Here is a 17183-nt window from a genome sequence, read left to right as displayed (position 1 = left end):
TCTTTGTATTTAATTCTCAGTTCTTTAAATTTAAATCTTAAAAAGGATAAATTAGTAACCTTAGAAATTAGAAATTAGCTGTAACATACAAGAAACAAACCAAAAATTTACATGAAAACTAGAAACTGGTCAGGTGAATTTCAATATTTATGTTGAGAAAACACAAATCAGTAAGAGAAACAGATTTTTATGCTTACTCAACTTAGTATGAAATACTATTTTAAAATTACTCAATTCTTAATGCATTACTTCACTGCTTACCTTTAACTGGTCTTTATCTGATGTGGATTGCTCTATAAAGTAAACATAAAATTAAATTTTACTGAATATTATATTAGTTATTTTATATTTTAGCACATTTACTTCGGTTTCATTAAGTACTCAAGCGCCAAGTTGTCTAAGTCATTATTCCTAAGAGATTATATGGCACTACCTGAATATTAAATTCTTTAAATGTACCTCAAATTTTCACTATCAATTCCACAATTATTCCTATTATATTACTTTACTTATTTCCAATTTTTCTATGACAGAATGAAGAACTAAAGCAGTTCCTTCCTGATGACCCCAAATTATGTTTAGGCTAACCTGATGTGTAGTTTAAATAAAGACAAAAAAATTCCACAAACAAGTCCCCATCAGTTAAATCAATATATGAGAAATGAAAATTCCAGTTCTTTATAACAATTTGTAAAGTCTTCTAGAGTTTGTTCTTCCTGAGTTTTACCAATTGTAGGGAGAAGAGCTTTGACAGACCTTGAGAAAAGTTGAGATAATTCAGAATGTGACAATAAGAAATGAAATATGTTTCATTGTTGGTCCTACCATAAAAATTTAATTTAGTTAGTACCTAGATTTTGTTTCTACTGCTGAATTTTGACTCTGTGTGCATACTCATGCAGAGATGAATTTTCATTTCAAAATTGGAAGAAAGAAAAAAAGTGAAAATTTTACTTAGATCAAAAGGAAAAATGGAAAAAAAATTCTATATCATTAAACTAATAAAAGAACATCCAAATAAATGAGAAAAAGATTGCTTCAAAGATGGTGAAACACACTAGCTATATTTTCACTCTAAGGCTCAACTACTTACTCTTGATACTTTGTGAGGTGCTTGCCATCTTTTCAGCATTCTCCTTAGAAATCAGTGAAATGCTTTTCCCTGGTGTTTTTGCTAGTTCATAAGCTAAAAAGAAAAAACAATGTCAATATCCAAAAGAGATACACAAAAACTACTCAATGAACTACAATAAATTAAACCAGAAAAATGAACTATACTACACTTATATACAGTGAACATCTACATATTAGATCTAAACAACTGAAGAGCTCAAATAAACAGAATCAGAGGCACAATGGGTAGTGGACAGAGGGCTGGCCTCAAACTCAGGAAACTTTCATGAAAGTCCAACTGGGATGCTGCTCACTACTGTATGGAGATGACCTGGTTCTCAAAGGCTGTGCCACTGCAGCACAAGCTCTGAGAGAGTGTATAAGTCTACTTTAATGGAAAGAAAAATATTGTTTTCATGAAAATCTCTGCTATGGGTCTCTTGATTCCCTTCTTCACTAGTACCATGATGAATTTAAAGTTTATCAGGATAGTGAGGTAGATAAGAGAAAGAGACAGCCAATGAGGAGAGAAGAGGGCCAGAGAGTGAGGAAAGAAGAAAAGGGGTAGAGAGAGATGGGAGAGTGGGAGAGGGGGAGAGAGAGAAGAAACAGAAAAAGAGGGGGAGAAAGAAAAGGAAGAAGAGAAAGGAGGAAAAGGATAAAGAGGGGCAGGAGGAGAGGGAGAGAAAGAAGAGGGAAAAGAGGAAGAAGGAAAGGAATAGGGCAGAGGGAGGAGGAGAGAAAGAGGGAAGAGAAAAGTGAAGGAGAAGGAAGAGAGTTAGAGGGAAAGGCATGGGGCAGAGAGGGTGGGATGTAGCAAAGCTAGTAAGTGTCAAGTGTTTGATCTGAGACAAGATTTGAACTCAGTTCCTCTTGACTTCAGGGCCGGTGTGCTATCCACTGCGCCACCTACCTGCGCCACAAAGAACTAGTTTTTCAACTGTCTAGAAATAGGAATCTAACCACTGCTACTCAAGATGATCAAAATGAAATTCTTGTCCAATGATCAATGAGCTGATGTACTCTTAAAATCTGTGTTATATCAATGTTGACATTCTTTAAGTGAAATCAGGAGGCACAGTATAAAGAAGCTAAAGCTAAATGGAAGGATAACTCCCAGACTATCTTTGGAGAAGCAAATGAAGACATTGATGAAACTGGTTTTATCGCTCATACCAAGGCTAAATCAGAAGTATCTTTTCCTGGGACACTTGATCATCCTGTGCCTGGCATACAGTACGTTCTTAGTAATACCTGGTGGAACTGAATTGAATCCAGAGGAAGAAACAATGGATGAAAACAGTCTGTAGTCAATCTAGACTACAATATGCATTTGGATGGTTCAGTACAATGTATTTTTAAAACACTGGCACACTTCTGGGGATGGTATTTGTGAATCACAGAAAAACATAGCATCTAAAGAATCAAAACTTCGGGTCACTCAAAGGGCAATGGGAACATGAAGCAACTACCATATATGAGGGATGAAAGCCAGTCTAGTTGAAGCCACAAGAAGTCCTGAGGGAAAAGTCAGGTGAGTCAAAAACTACCATTATCCCTTTGATCACCACCTCCACTCTGGCTCTGCTGGAAACAGCTTTTGATCCACAGCCTAGAAACCTGGGAGTAACAGGACCAGGAGATCACAAGTACTATTTCCAGCCTGGTCTCACAGCTGTCGTCAAGTGGACCAACTCCTGTGAAGAAGGGGCCTGTCATTCACACCACAATCAATACCAAACACTGACCAACTGTCATGGTCAAGTAGGTAAGCCCAAAAGCCTCAGGAATAGCAGCCCCCCAGACCACAAGCCTTTTTTCCAGTCTAATCCCTCCATCCATCATTCAAGTAGTGTCTCCTGTGGAACTGTGACCTGGCAACTTTTCTGCAAATGCTGCAGCCCCCACTGGTTCTAACTGATAAGAAATTAGTACATCTTCCCACTGCCCTCTGGTGACCAACAACATCCAGCCCACCTCATCCCCATGCAAATTATGCTAGTTTTCTCTTAAAATGGCATTCAACTTTATTCAAGGCTTAATTGGCTCAGGGGACTAAAGACTCAGGCTCCTGATGCCTCTTCCTGGTCTCCTGAATATGTAATAGCCATGAGGAGCTCCAAGAACTCCCTGATGCTTGGCTATAAGATCACTATGGTCAATGCAGAGGAAGAAGAGTTTCATTCAGTTGGATCAATTTGTGGTGTCCTTGATGCATATGCTTCTCTTGGCAGGGCTGAATAAATCTATTTTTCCTATTGCTGAATGATGTACAAGTCTCATTTCATTCCAATATTGACCATAAATTACCAGGAGAAGGGTCTGTGACAGGCCCAACCCACAACTCCTATAATTTTGATTCTTTGGATGTTGTAACATTACATGATTCACATTCACAGAGTATTATCAAAAGAATATCAGTGTCTTAAAAATGGCTTTTTATTGCAGAGAAAAGTTTGGCATCACTAAGAGTATGGCACAATCTCCCATATGCAATCAGGCAACTCTCTTTGTTCTATTAAATTCTGGACCTAGTTCACTTTCCATCATGAGCAGCAGCACCAGCACCTACCAGACATATCCTGTGAAACAGCACCAGACCCAGACATACCACTAATGACCCATCTTCCCACCAAATTTCTTATTGCTGTCAAACTCTTCAACATCAGAACGGTTAAGGGTTTGGCAGTAGAAAAGACAACACAGAAGATAAGACTGCTTTATTATCTACTTTGCTGATGCACCCTAAGGACCCCAGTGGCCTTGCCATCTGCCTTGTGACCAAAATTACCTATACGTGTTGTCTTCTCCAGTTAAGAGTGTGAGCTCCTTGAGGACTGGGACTGCCTTGTTTTTCCTGTTCGCATCCCCAACATTAAGCACAAGTACTTTGCACACAGTAAGTGCTTAATATTTAACACTTTTTTTCATTTATTCAATAATTCATATATCTCCATTTTATGCCTCTCCTGGTGTTTATTATGAGCAAAAGTATTTTTGTTATGTTTTTCAAGAAATTCTGAATCACTTTAATACATGGGTAGGAGACACCTTGCAATAGAAGAGCCTATAATCTTCTTTGTTCTACCTAATAACAAACAAGAAGAACAAGGGCATCTTATAATTTCTATGTATTTCAGTTAATGATGAAATGATAAAAATGTGGTCTTATTCTTAAATATATCTTTATAAAGCCTGATTGTTCCCTACTGATGTCCTCATTGAGAAACATTATTTTGTATAGAGGGGAAAGTTGGTATTTAGGTCAACAAATACTAATGTTCTGTCACCTTTTTTAAGTATTAATAAAGTACAAGAATTTTTCCCAGGATCTTCCTTCCTTCAGATAACTTGTCTATCGTTCCCTCTAATTGCATTAATGTCAAGAGAGATCTCCCCTACAGGTAACTGGTCCAGTTGTTTCTCCTTCTTTTTATTTTCTTTTGTGCCATGAGAAATATATGGGAAATAAGAGAGGCTAGTTATCATACAAGATACAAAAAGAATAAAAGTCAGTCCCTGGCCTTGAGGAATTTCTAATACTACTAGGAATATAAAACAAACATTCATAAATTTAAACTATTAAAGAACATAAACAAGTGAGACAATGTAAGCAAACTGAAAAATCTCACTAGTCACAAAGTACAAAGAGAACACTCAGCATGGGGACAGGCTAGTGAAGCAAAGTTTCTTGAATTTGTTCTTGGATGAGAAAAAACAAATCAAGAATTAACAACATACCCAGCTCTGCCATCTTTTCAGGATTTTTTCTGGTCTGAAAAGAATAAACTTTGTTGCTACCACCTGCAATACGGCCATTTTTCAAGGAGTCTAAGAAAGAAAAGGAGATGTGCAATAGTTAGTAATAAGAACTAAATTAAATCAACTGAAATTTAAGCTAGAGAGTGTTAGTTATTAACCTTCATTTTTTAAAATAACAGTATGTGGTATTTTTTTTAAAATAAGAGTCAACAAGGATTGCTGGGTCCCTAATTAGATGTGGTCACACAGGGATCATTTCTCATTCTGTTGCCATTCACTCAACGGATCAATATACTGTTTTTAAAAAGCTAAAGTTATGGATTCAATGCCAATTTGGGCCAATTTTCTCAGCCAATTTTTCTCACATAAGAGACTTGGTCAAAATATCAATGGAGCTATACAAATTTATCTTCATACATAGAAAAACAATCAATACAGGCTTTACTGACAAAAGGCGGGGCCTATACCTATGATTTCTTTGGTACAGGGAAATCCACAGTAAGCAAAATCTCTCTACAAATGCAGGTCAGTACCTCCTCCAAAACAGAGAGTGTCAGAGTTGCCCAAAAGAAAAAGTGATTTTTTTTTTTTACTTATCTGGTAAGTATTAAAGTAACATGGCCAGTATGTCAGAAGCAAGACTTAAACGCAGGTCTGTCTTCTTGACTTAGGCTCTCTCTATCTGGCTGATGTTAAGTCAAAAACACAGTCTTCATTTATAAGCAACATTTTTCTACTTATCCTAAAGTATGGTATTTTTACATATTGGCAATTAGCCAATTTCTATTTGGAGCTAACTTTTTTTTTCAATAAATACCTTGAGTGTCTGCTCCTAAAATATCCACATAGTTCTCATCTTTTAAATCCTCCTGGTCGTCTTCATTTTGGTCACTTTCCTGCTTCTTCATTAGTTTCTTCACATTGACTAAGAGTTGAGCTCGATCTTTTCGAAATTTAGCCCCTGCAATAATAACCAAAAAAACCAAAATTACCTAAATTTTGAATTATCTGAATACTAAATTACAAAAATGTTTTTCTCTTCGTATTATTTTTATATTTTCTAAATTTTTTAAAGATGGAAAAGAAAAATAAAACTGTATTTAGTGAGAAGGGGCACATACTCTTCTAAAACTGAGTTAATTCCAACCTTCAAAAATATTTCAAATTAGAAATTTAAATTTCAAACACAACCCTCTCAACCTCAACTGACAAAACTGGCATAATTCTGTAACTAGAATTAACTATTGCTAAGCAATCTCACAAATTTTTTATATAACTTTGCTAATTTGATTTCTTAGTTACAAAGTTTAAAAAAAGGAAAACTCAGAAATAAAGGATTTTTATTTAACAATGTTAGTGTGTTAGACCAAATATTTCTGACATTCAAAGAAACAAAAATATTGTCATCTACCTAAAGGTGAAAAAGACTCAAACATTAAACAAGCATCATTAAAGACAATCTGTACCTTCTTCTTTATCAAGAATGTGATTAAGAACATCATCATCCCCTACGAACTGAACTTGCAGCATCTTGACTTCTTGTAGCTTCAAATGGTTCATCACTATCAACCTTAACAGAAATAATAAAGAAATCATTCAAAAGATTCATACCAAGCCCATTTACGCAAATTTAAAATTTAATGTTATGTATGGCTAAAATACAATCTTTACCAGAAGTCTGGTAACCATCAGTTAGTTATCCTATCACGTAGTAATTACTGGGTATAAGCAGTCTTTTGAAGTGTTTAGTGAAGTTATATATTTTAGATTCTTTTTGTTCCCCCTTTTAAATTCATTTGTACAATTTATATTTAAAAAGGTCTTATTTATAGACATAGAAAAGGAAAGGAGAGGGAATAAGCATTTATACAGCACCTACTACCCAGGAACTGAGCTAAGAGCTTTTTACAAATAACTCATCTGATCCTCATAGCAAGGAATCCTGTGTGGCAAGGGTTCCATTTTACAGTTGAAGAAACTGAAGCAAACACACATTTAGTCATTTGCCATGGGTCACAGAGCTAGTATGAGTCCGAAGCCACATTTCTTCCTGACTCCAGCCCCAGCATTCTATCCACTGTTCAGTACCTGTTTATTAGTTGCATTGATACCAGGTAACTGTCACATCCGAATTCTATGTGATAAATCAATCAAGTATCAATTGAGTGCAGTACCAGATGTATGTATAGACCTAGGTATGGGCAGAAGAATCCCAACTGATCTCTGCCCCAATCAGCCTGGTTCAGTCAAAAGGACTTTTTCAGACTTCACAAGTTTGGACTGTCGGTAGTGTTGAAAATAAAGCCATCTGAAGGTCTGCACAGATAACTAAAATTAAACAGCATTCATTCATTCATCTATAAATAGTGGGAGGAGCTGGAGTTGGGAGGGATGGAGTGGGCTGAAATGCAAAGAAAAAATGAGAAGATCCCCGCGCCCTTAAAAATAAGAATTGGGCAAGTGGAACCTAAGGACTTCATGACATGTCAAGAAGCAAACAAAATCAAAAGAATGAAACAATAGAACAAAACGTTAATTATATCATTGAAATAACGACCGTCCTGGAAAACAGTTGTCAGGACTCAAATAACAACAGAAATTCACCAAAAGCTTTACTTGAAACACTACTGTCCCTGTTTTACAGGAAGAAGAAACTGAGGGACAAGACGAACGAAGGCTTGCCCCGGGTGCAGGGGTCCTAGTACAGCCCTACAGCCAAACCAAATCGCTCCACCACATGCCTGCCACGGGCAGCCAGGGTCTCCCGAAAGCCTTCCCACCCACCAGCATCTCAGGGGCGGGGCCTCGAAGCAGGAGCGCCCCCTCCCCCAGCGCGAGCCTGGAACGCCACGCCTGCCGCCTGGGCCAAGGAAGCCTCCCAAGGGGAGGAGGAAACGCGGACTCGGAAACCCGCCCACCCGAGCCCCAACCTCCGGCTTGAGAAGACCGGCAGCGGCACGGCCCCCCCAGGCCGGCGCGGCTGGACCCGAACCCGCCCGGCCTCCCCGCCAGCCACCGCTCCCATACTCACCCGACCGACGGCCCGAGGCTGAAGAAGGTGAAGGAACAGCTCTAACAGTGGTTCATCCGCGTCAGCACGGCAGTCGAAGCCTGACGAAAGCGTGGAAATATCGCCACTGGCTGCCCGAGACCCGGACGGATGTCTAAGGGAACAAGGAAGGGGACCCACCCGGGCCACACACCGAATCTCCCGCCCTGCCCAAAGGGGCGGCCCCTAAAGCTGCCAATGGGAAGCCGAAGCAATGGAGAGCGATGGGCTAGAGAGCCAATCAGTGTCCTCTTTCCCTGCCCCGCCTAGAAACGGCAGGAGAAATGGAGACTCTCGAGGAAACAACAATTACGTCGCCTGTCTTTTGGCAACTTCCGGTTCCGGGATGGCGTTGGTGGGGGGGGAAACTTGCACAGAGCGAACTGCTTCGTGATTGGCTAAGGAGAAGAATAGAGGGGGCGGAACAGAGAGCAGAAGGTGTAAAGTGGTTTCCCTGGCCCATACCACATGGTAGATACCGATGTTTGGACTGGTGCAAAGCAACATAATTTTTATACTGGACTTGAAGCAGGCCTTGCACCTCAAAAGAGGCATAATAAACTTTTATGGAATTGAGGGACTGAAGCAGGGAACCCAAAATAGAAAATGTCACCCTGCGGAACAGTGGTGCCCAAAGCTATAAGTAAAAATTTTTTTTCAAAATGTTTCCTCCTAACCCATTTGAGGTAGATTGTAAATTTCTACCCATTTTACAGGTGGAGAAACTTAGGCTAAGAAAGGTATTTGCACAAGGCCACCTACGTAGTAACTGTAATAGTTTGGGACTTTGGGCAAGGCTACTAAGATGGTTTACTTCTGCATGCTGTGAATCTAATCTGTCCCATTTATTTGCCTATTTTTTAACTAGTATCAGATCATTCTGATGATTACTACTTATAGTATGGCTTGTGATCTACTGCTACTGCATGTGGCTGACTTCTGCCCAGCAACAATGCTAGCCTTGCCTAAATCTAAATCTGCCAGGTAACAGGGGGTTGTATCCGTTGACAAGAAAACCTTGTCATTTTCTGTATACTTGACTAACCCCATGATTTGTAACCATATCCTTGAATGTTGCAAGTTAAGTTGTCTGTTTTGTGACCACATCCCTGAGCTGTTTTGGATTTAAATTCCGATAAGGAATCCAGAACAGACACACCTGCGGCTCCTTCCCTGCCTCCCCTTACACACCTGCTTCCCAGTTCCTGACATCCTTCTTTGTGGATATGCTCCACATAGGAGCATATTCCCCATCACTAGCTGAGTGCCAAAACTTGGATACAAAAGTAAGGCCCTGTCTTAGCTCAGGTTGCTAGTGCTCCTAAGAGCTAGCCTACCACTTTTGTGACAATACAGCTCTCTTCACTAGGAGAATCTGAATTCTTTATGGATAACCCAACTCCAAACATCATCTACCTCGCCACTGCCATGCCTCTTTCTTTCCCCTTTTTTCATTATATTCTTGACCTTTCTTCAGAAGAAATGAAGACATTTTCTTTTTTTCTAGCTCTAAAAAGTAATCCTTTGTTATGATGCTGAATAAGTTAATTTTGGTATTTTCATTTTTATTATCATAGCTAGGCCTAGCCATGAACAATTAATATTTCTCTAATTACTTAGGTCTGTCTTTATTTCCATAAAGAGTATTTTGTAGTTCTATGCATATAGTTTCTGTGAGTATCTTTGTTGGTAGATTCCAAAGTATTTTGTATATTTGATAGTTATTTTAAATTTAATTTCTTTTTTTATCTCTTCCTATTGAGTTTTATTGGTAATATACAGAAATGATGATGATTTATGGGGTTTGAATTTATAACCTACAAATTTGCTCAAGTTATTAATTGTTCCAATTAATTTTTAATTAATATTATGGTTTTTTAAGTAAACCAACATATCATCTGAAAAAAGTTTATAATTTTTCTTGTCTTTTAATATAAGTAGAGTGACTAGCACTTTATCAAATAGGAGTGATGATAATGGATATTCTTTATCTCTGATCTTATTGGAAAGGCCTCTCATTTATCCTGTTACATATAACTCTGTATCTTTGTCTTAGAAAGATACTACTTAACATAGTAAGAAAAAAATTTTGGTTTTGGTTTTTTGGGGGTTTTTTTAGTGTTTTTTTAATATAAGAAATGGATGTTGTATTTTCTCAAAAGCTTTTTTATACATCTTGATAAAATCATGATTTTTAAATTGTTATTAATATGGTATCTTATTTCAATACTTCTGTTTGAGTGGGATTGAGACCACCTACCCAAAATAAAATTCAGAGGTTTTTCTCAGTAGAAACAGAAGTTTTATTCTAGCAAGTTTTGTGGGAGAACTGGGAATCACCTACCCAGGGCAGACTGGAGTAGAGAGGCAGGATACAAAGTAGTAAGCAAGCAGTTATCTACCCTCAGACAAACAACTCTAAGAAAAACCCCCTCCCCACTTGTTTACCTCAATCTCTTTATCCTCATTGGTTGAGGTAAGAGACCTTACATTCTACCCAGAAACTAAGAGATACATTTTACCCAAAACAAGCTTGGGAGCTAGAAGATTGCCTTATTTGGCAAAGATAAGGCTGGGGTGGTGGTTACAAAACAAGGGAGGGGGTGGGCAACAGATATATGACCCCATCACATGATTTACAGGAAACCGAAACTTAGGCCCAGCTAATGCTAAAGCCTTAACTAAATTTTGGAGCATAGCTTCCATTTCATATGAGAAGCTTTCACTTTTCCCACACATGTTGATATAGAACCAACCCTGCATTATTGATATAAATACAATTTGGTCAAAGTGGAAAATCTTTTTGATATGTTATATAGTCTCTTTGCCTATATTTTAATTAAAATTTTTGTATCATCCATTAAAAATATTGGTCTTTAGTTTCCTTTCTCCATCTTGACCTTTTCTGGTTTAGGTGTTCAAAACATCTTTGTGTTATGAGAAGAATTTAGTAAATTTCATCTGTTCCTGTTTTTGTAAGCAGTTTATACAATATTGGAACCAATTTGCTTTGAAAGTTTGATAGGATTCACTTATAAATCCATTGGTTCTGGGGGCCTTTTTTGTTTGTTTTTTTGCTTTGGGAGTTTATTTATGGCTTATTCAGTTTCTTTTTCTGTGATTGGGTTATTTAAATTATCTGTTTCTTGTTCTGTTAATATGGAAATTTATATTTTTGTCAATATTCATTTATTTCATGTAAGTTGTCGATTTTGTTGGCATTTGTTGTTCAGTCATTTTCAATTGTGTTTGACTCTTCATGACTCTATTTGGGGTTTTCTTTGTAGAGATACTGGAATGGTTTGCCATTTCCTTCTCTAGCTCATTTTACAGATGAGGAAACTAAGGGAAACAGGGTGAAGTGACTTTCCCAGCATCACATAGCTTATGTCTCAGGCCAGATTTGGATTCAGGAAGATGAATCTGGCTGTCTATCCACTGTACTACATAGCTGGCATATCATTAAGTAAAATGGTTTCTAACAATTTATTTTATTTCTACTCTTCTTTCTTGGTGAAGTTGTCTTTTTCATTTTGGATGCTTATAATTTAGTTTTCCTCTTTCTTTTTAAAAAATCAAATTAGGTAATGGTTGATTTTGTTTTAATAACTTCATTTTATTTATTAATTCAGTGGTTTTTTGCTTTCACTTTTGTTAATATCTTTGTTTTGTGTTTAATTGAGGTGTTTTAATTTATTGGTTTTCTGGTTTATTTAGTTGCATGCTAGATTCATGGATCTGTTCTTTCTCTCTTTTGTTGGTGAAAGAGTTTAGACTTACAAATTTTCCAAATTCTTGTGCACGGGTGTGTGTGTGTGGGGGGGGTGTTTTCTATACTCTTTGACTCATTCACATGAAAGTGAGGTTCAGGTAATAACCGCTTCCCCCAACTTGTTTGCATATTCTTACTTGCACATTCTTCTACTTGAGCACCCAGATTATGTAAGATAGGAAATTTTTCTCCCATTTCTTCTCTAGTGTATTTCTTTTCCCCTACATTTTCTTTTTTCTTTTAAGATAATAAAAATATAACAAAACAACTCCCTAAACCTTTATCTTATTTAATTCCCATTATAATCTTTGATGACATTTAGGCTCTGAGATAACATGTTTCTTTGCTCTATATAATCTATTATAATTGCTCAAGCTTATTTACCTTTTTATGTTCCTCTTGACCTATATGTTTGCACTTCAAACACAGTATACAGTATTTCTGTTTTTGTTTTTGTTTTTTCATTAAGAGTGCTTGGAAGTTTTCTATTTCTTTAAAAATTCATTTTTCCCCTTCTAAGATTATATTCAGTTTTTCTAAGTAAGTTATTCTTGGTTTTAAGCCTATTTTTTTCTTTTTGTTTTTCCTTTTGAAAATATCATCCCAAGCTCTTCTTTCTTTTACTTGATAGGAACCAAATCTCGTGTGATTCCAATTGTGGATTCTCTGTACTTGAATTCTGTCTTTCTGGCAACTTTCAGCAATTTTTCCTTGGCTGGGAAGCTTTGGATTTTGGCTGTGATATTACTCAGAGTTTTCATCTGGAGTTTCCTTTCAAGAGCTCTTTGACAAATTCTTTCTGTTTTTATAAGGTTGGAGCATTTTCCCCCTGATTTCTCAAAATGTGGTATCCAGGCACCTGTAACACACATAAGAGATAAGATTTTTCCTTTACCAAAAAAAAGCAGGAAGCCACCTTCAAAGATGCTGTACCATCACAGAAGTCTCATTGTTATCATTTCTTTTGACAGATAGTATTTCTACTTTTTCTTTGACCCATTCATTCTTTAAGATTATATTAGGCTCCACTTAAATTTAAATCCTTTCTTCAAATTTTCCTGAACAGTTTTATTTCATTGTAGTCATTATTGGATGTGCTTAACATTTCATTCAGCTTTTTCCAATTTGTTAAATTTTTTAGAGGCAGCTAAGTTATACAGTGGATGAAGTGCTGGACTTGGAATCAAAACGACCTCTTTCTAATCTGTTCTGTTTACTACATTTCACAGACAAACTTATTCCAATTGACATTCACAGTTATGATTCTTAAATTTGTTTCTCCCTCATTCATATGTTATTCTAGTGATTACTTTTTATGTTTGCCTCCTTTCTCTTTACAAAGAAAATGATGGTAAAATAAAGGGACTGATATCAACACTAAGGTCTATGATTGGAAGAGATGCCACTTCTCTTCTTGCCTTCTTTTTGCCTATCCTAGTCCTAGATCACAATGTTCTTCCTTACCTCTTTTAACACTTTATTTGTAATCAGTCCTGCATAGTTGATACTTGTTTTGTTGTGCCTATTCCCTCACAACTTTACCTCTTTTTAAATTCTGCGCGCGTGCGCACACACACACACACACACACACACACACACACACTGACTCTCTCTCTGGTCCTACTTTCCTAGTTACTTTATTGTTTTTCTGCATTTTTTTTTGTCCATCCTTCTTTGGCCTTGCTGAGATGAATAAAGTTTTTAAGATGCTGGCTTTCCTCATCCCACCTCTTCCTTACTTGTATATCTTACTCTTCAGTTGTGCCACAATTATGAAGAACTATTAAACTTCCTTCTTCTTTTCTGTTATAATGCATTAATACCCCATATTCCTTTTTTTCTATTAAGAACAAAACAAAATCACCCCATATTCAGACACTGAGTTTGTCTTTCCTTGCTATTTTGACCCTTGAAGAAAGTTACATTCTGAAGGGACAACAGTTACTTCCCCCAATTAGGATAAAAGTACTTGATTATCATTTATTCTTTCAAATTGCTTGAACTTATTTTGCCTTTCTAGGTTTCTCTCATCTCCTGCATTTACATTTCAAAAACTCTACCTAGCTCTGTTTTTTTCACCATGAATGCTTTGCTGTCATCTACTCTATTGAAGATCCATTTTTCTCCCTTAGCATTATGTTCCTCTTTGTAAGATGTTATTCTTCACTCTAAGTCTTTTTCTCTTGCCTTTTGGTTTACTTTATTCCAAGATTTCCATTCATTTATAGTAACTGTTGCATAATCTTACGTGATCCTGACTGTTTTTCCTTGGTGTCTGATATCTTCTTGGCTTCTTACAGTATACTTTTTTTACATGAAAATTCTAGAGTTTGACAATCAAAATTCTGAGACTTAAATTTAAGATTTACCTCAAGCAGGGACATGTTGGTTCACTTTGTCCTTAAGTTCTAATAGTTTTGGGCAGTTAAAAAAAACTTTAATACAAAATTTTATTGATGTCTTTTGTTTTCATACCATTTACATTTTCTACTATATCCTGCTTCTTGCCTCTTCCAGAAAGCCACATCTCATAATAAAAAATAAAAAGTGGAATAAAGAAAAATAAGTCCTACAAAATGAAACAACGTATCAAAAAAGTCAGATGTTATTTGTAGTGTTCTACACCCTGGGTGGCTCATCTCTACAAAGAGGCAAGGATCCTATCTCTTCTTTGAGGCCAAAGTTGGTCATTATACTTTTGTAGCATTCAAGTTTAATTGTTTTGTTGTTGTCTATCCATTTACATTGTTGTAGTCATTGCTGATACTTCACTCTGCATCAGTTCATGTAAGTCTTTCCATACTTCTTTATGTTAACCATGTTCATTCTTTTATGCTTTCTTGAAATATGACGTTCAGGCTTTTTCATTTACTATTAAGGGAGTACAGTGATTCCTAAATCATCTTTCTTCATCCTGTTGTCTAGATGACTTGTTTCTAACAGGAGATACCTCATGTGATCTTCCAACTTTTCAGTCTTTTGATTTAATTTTAATGTTTCTTCTTGTGTCATTGAATTTTCAAGTTCTGTTTCTTCTATATACAGCATTTGGGTAAGATTTACCATCTTCTATTCTAAGATGTTTATTCTCCTTCCAAATCTCTTTTTAATTTTTTATCATTTGTTTGAAATCATTCTTCATTTCTTCCTACTACTCTTGGAGTCCTTGTGGCCAATTCATTCTTTTTTTTTTTCTTCTGGGGTTCTGTTATTGATTATTGCAAATTATTTTCTTATGTTGGGATTTTCTTACACCATAGTATTTCTTTCTTTTTTCTTTTGCTTTTTGGTGAGGCAGTTGGGTTAAGTAACTTGCTCAGGGTCACACAGCTAGTAAGTGTTAAGTGTCTGAGGCTGGATTTGAACTCAGGTCCTCCTGACTCCAAGACAAGAGCTCTATTCACTGTGCCACCTACCTACCCCCCAACCATAGTATTTCTTAACTTTATTAGTTTTCTTCTCTTTGCTCTTGTGTTCAAACTACACATTAGGTATTTTGGTAAAAGTTTCCATCTTTGCCAAGAATCTCTTGGCTCATCAATTGAGGAAGTTACTTAGAATATGAGTAAAGGGCAGAAAGAAAATGCACTTTTCTCTCAGTCCTTTGCCTGGAGTAAAGCTTTGCAACTGGCAAGGCTGACTAATATCTTCTTGGTCCTGTTTCCTCTAGTAGTATTAGTCTGACACATCAAAGAATAGATTGTGGTCCTAGCTAGGGTGGCTGAGTGTGGGATCACAATTTCTATGCTCCGTGCCCTCTTGTAATCTGAAAACGAACATGGAAATGACATCAGGCAAAGATGAAGATACACCTTAGATCTCACCATCACCTCAAATTGTGTGCCACCTTCATGTGCTTTGTTTAAAAACTGATGCATGTTTGTTTTCTTACATGTCACACACACACACACATACCACTAAACCAAATGACAAAGCAGCCATAAGCTAAATACTCTGCTACATTCCATGGAATATTATGTAAAAATGAAATATATAAATAATAGTAAAATACCATCTAGCTAAAGAAATAGTGAGTGCAGACAATGTTTTATACATTTCTCTCTGGGAAGAAAAAAAAATCACTCATTTTTACTGTGTATCTAAGCAAAACGTTTCCTGCCATTGATACAAAAACTACGCAAAGATATGTAGTGGGTGCAATGGACATGAACGAAATTTAACCTCATCCTCTCTTCCCTCGTCTCAAATACCCTTGACATCAACTCATCCTTTTTCTTTGTTCAAGTCTCTGATAATGAAATGGATCTTCTAATGAAGGGAAACCCTTCCACTTTGATACCATTCTTTCATACCTATTTCCATCGAAAGCACTGCCATCTTTCCAGTCTTCTGAATTTATAACTTTGACATTATCCTGGAAGCCTCTCTGAAATTAACTGCCGAACTTTGAGCCTCTATTTCCACAACATCTCTGACATCTGACCCTTTTTCTCCACTCATAGCTGTCACTTTAGTTCAGGCCCTCATTACCTTTTGCCTGAATTATTACAAGTCTCCTATTTGGTCTCACTGTCTCAGATCTCACCCTTCTAGTCCATCCTATACAATACTGCCGAAGTAATTTTCCTTAAGTGTAGTTCTGTGAATCCTCTACATAATAGGTGGCTTCCTATTGCCTCTAGCAGAGAATGTAATAACTCTTGTTTCTTTTTTAAAGACTTCACGACCTGACTCCAACCCCCTATCTTTCCACTTTCACTGATTACTCCTTCCCGACTCTGAAAAACAGCCAAACTGGTGTTTTCTTTGTTCCTCACACATTCCATAACAAAATGTTCTGCTTCCTAACTCGTCCCTTTAGGGAGCACTTCTCTCAACTCCTCCATCAGGCCCCACAGAAACATGTTCTTCCTAAATCACTTCAGCCCTGGAACCCTCTGCTTCTGAGGTGGCTCCTTGGAAATGGAAAGCAAAGGGCTCCTTCTAGAATTTCCATTTCAAAAGGGTGCTCAAACTAAGTACCCACTATCTCCCCTACTCTCCCCTTTCAGTTTCCTTTTATGTGTTGTCTTCCCCATCAGAATGTAAGCCTTTAGAGGGGAGGGGCGGTGATATTTCAAGCACTTAGCACAGGGGGGACATAATAAGCACTTAATGCTCGTTGTGTGTCTCACTGCCTAGTCTCTCTCCAAACCAATTCATCATATATTACACTGCCATTTTTTGAAAATGTGGTTTAATTATCTCATGCCCTTACTAATTGAGCTCCAGCGGCTCTCTTTTACCTGTTTCCTTGAGAGTAAGAACTATTTTTGCTTTTTTTTGTATACCTGGTGCATGGTGTAGTGCCTGACACATCATAAGCCCTTTAATGCTTATTAACCCAGTGTAATACATTCCCTCTAGGATTGGCATTGCTAAGCACAGCACAGCAGAAGCACATTTTCTACCTGGTATTTCTTGATTGCCACAACCTCTAGGGTCTTCCCTCCAAAAACTACCTTGTAGTTATATATATTTATGCTA

At 37.0% G+C, this 17183-nt stretch overlaps 1 protein-coding gene across 2 annotated transcripts in view; it reads right to left on the bottom strand.

Moving 5' to 3' along the window:
- ORC2 (origin recognition complex subunit 2) overlaps window positions 1-8102 on the bottom strand; it is a 60717-nt gene extending 52615 nt beyond the window's left edge. For both annotated transcript variants that reach the window (XR_002321435.2, XM_020970979.2), the window contains exons 1-6: window positions 7907-8102; window positions 6342-6445; window positions 5693-5836; window positions 4855-4944; window positions 1094-1186; window positions 262-293 (exon numbers count right to left, since the gene is read on the bottom strand). Coding sequence is in view for 1 of the 2 variants with exons in the window: in XM_020970979.2 (XP_020826638.1) it covers window positions 262-293; window positions 1094-1186; window positions 4855-4944; window positions 5693-5836; window positions 6342-6435 (453 nt within the window). In the remaining variant the exon portion in view is untranslated. The remainder of the gene's footprint in view (window positions 1-261; window positions 294-1093; window positions 1187-4854; window positions 4945-5692; window positions 5837-6341; window positions 6446-7906) is intronic.
- Window positions 8103-17183: the final 9081 nt, after the last annotated feature.

This window comes from Phascolarctos cinereus, unplaced genomic scaffold, assembly GCF_003287225.1.
Source record: "Phascolarctos cinereus isolate Bilbo 61053 unplaced genomic scaffold, phaCin_HiC Scaffold_7;HRSCAF=346, whole genome shotgun sequence".
NCBI lineage: Eukaryota > Metazoa > Chordata > Mammalia > Diprotodontia > Phascolarctidae > Phascolarctos > Phascolarctos cinereus.
Note: the sequence above shows the minus strand (reverse complement) of the source record. Positions and strands in the feature narration are given on the sequence as shown.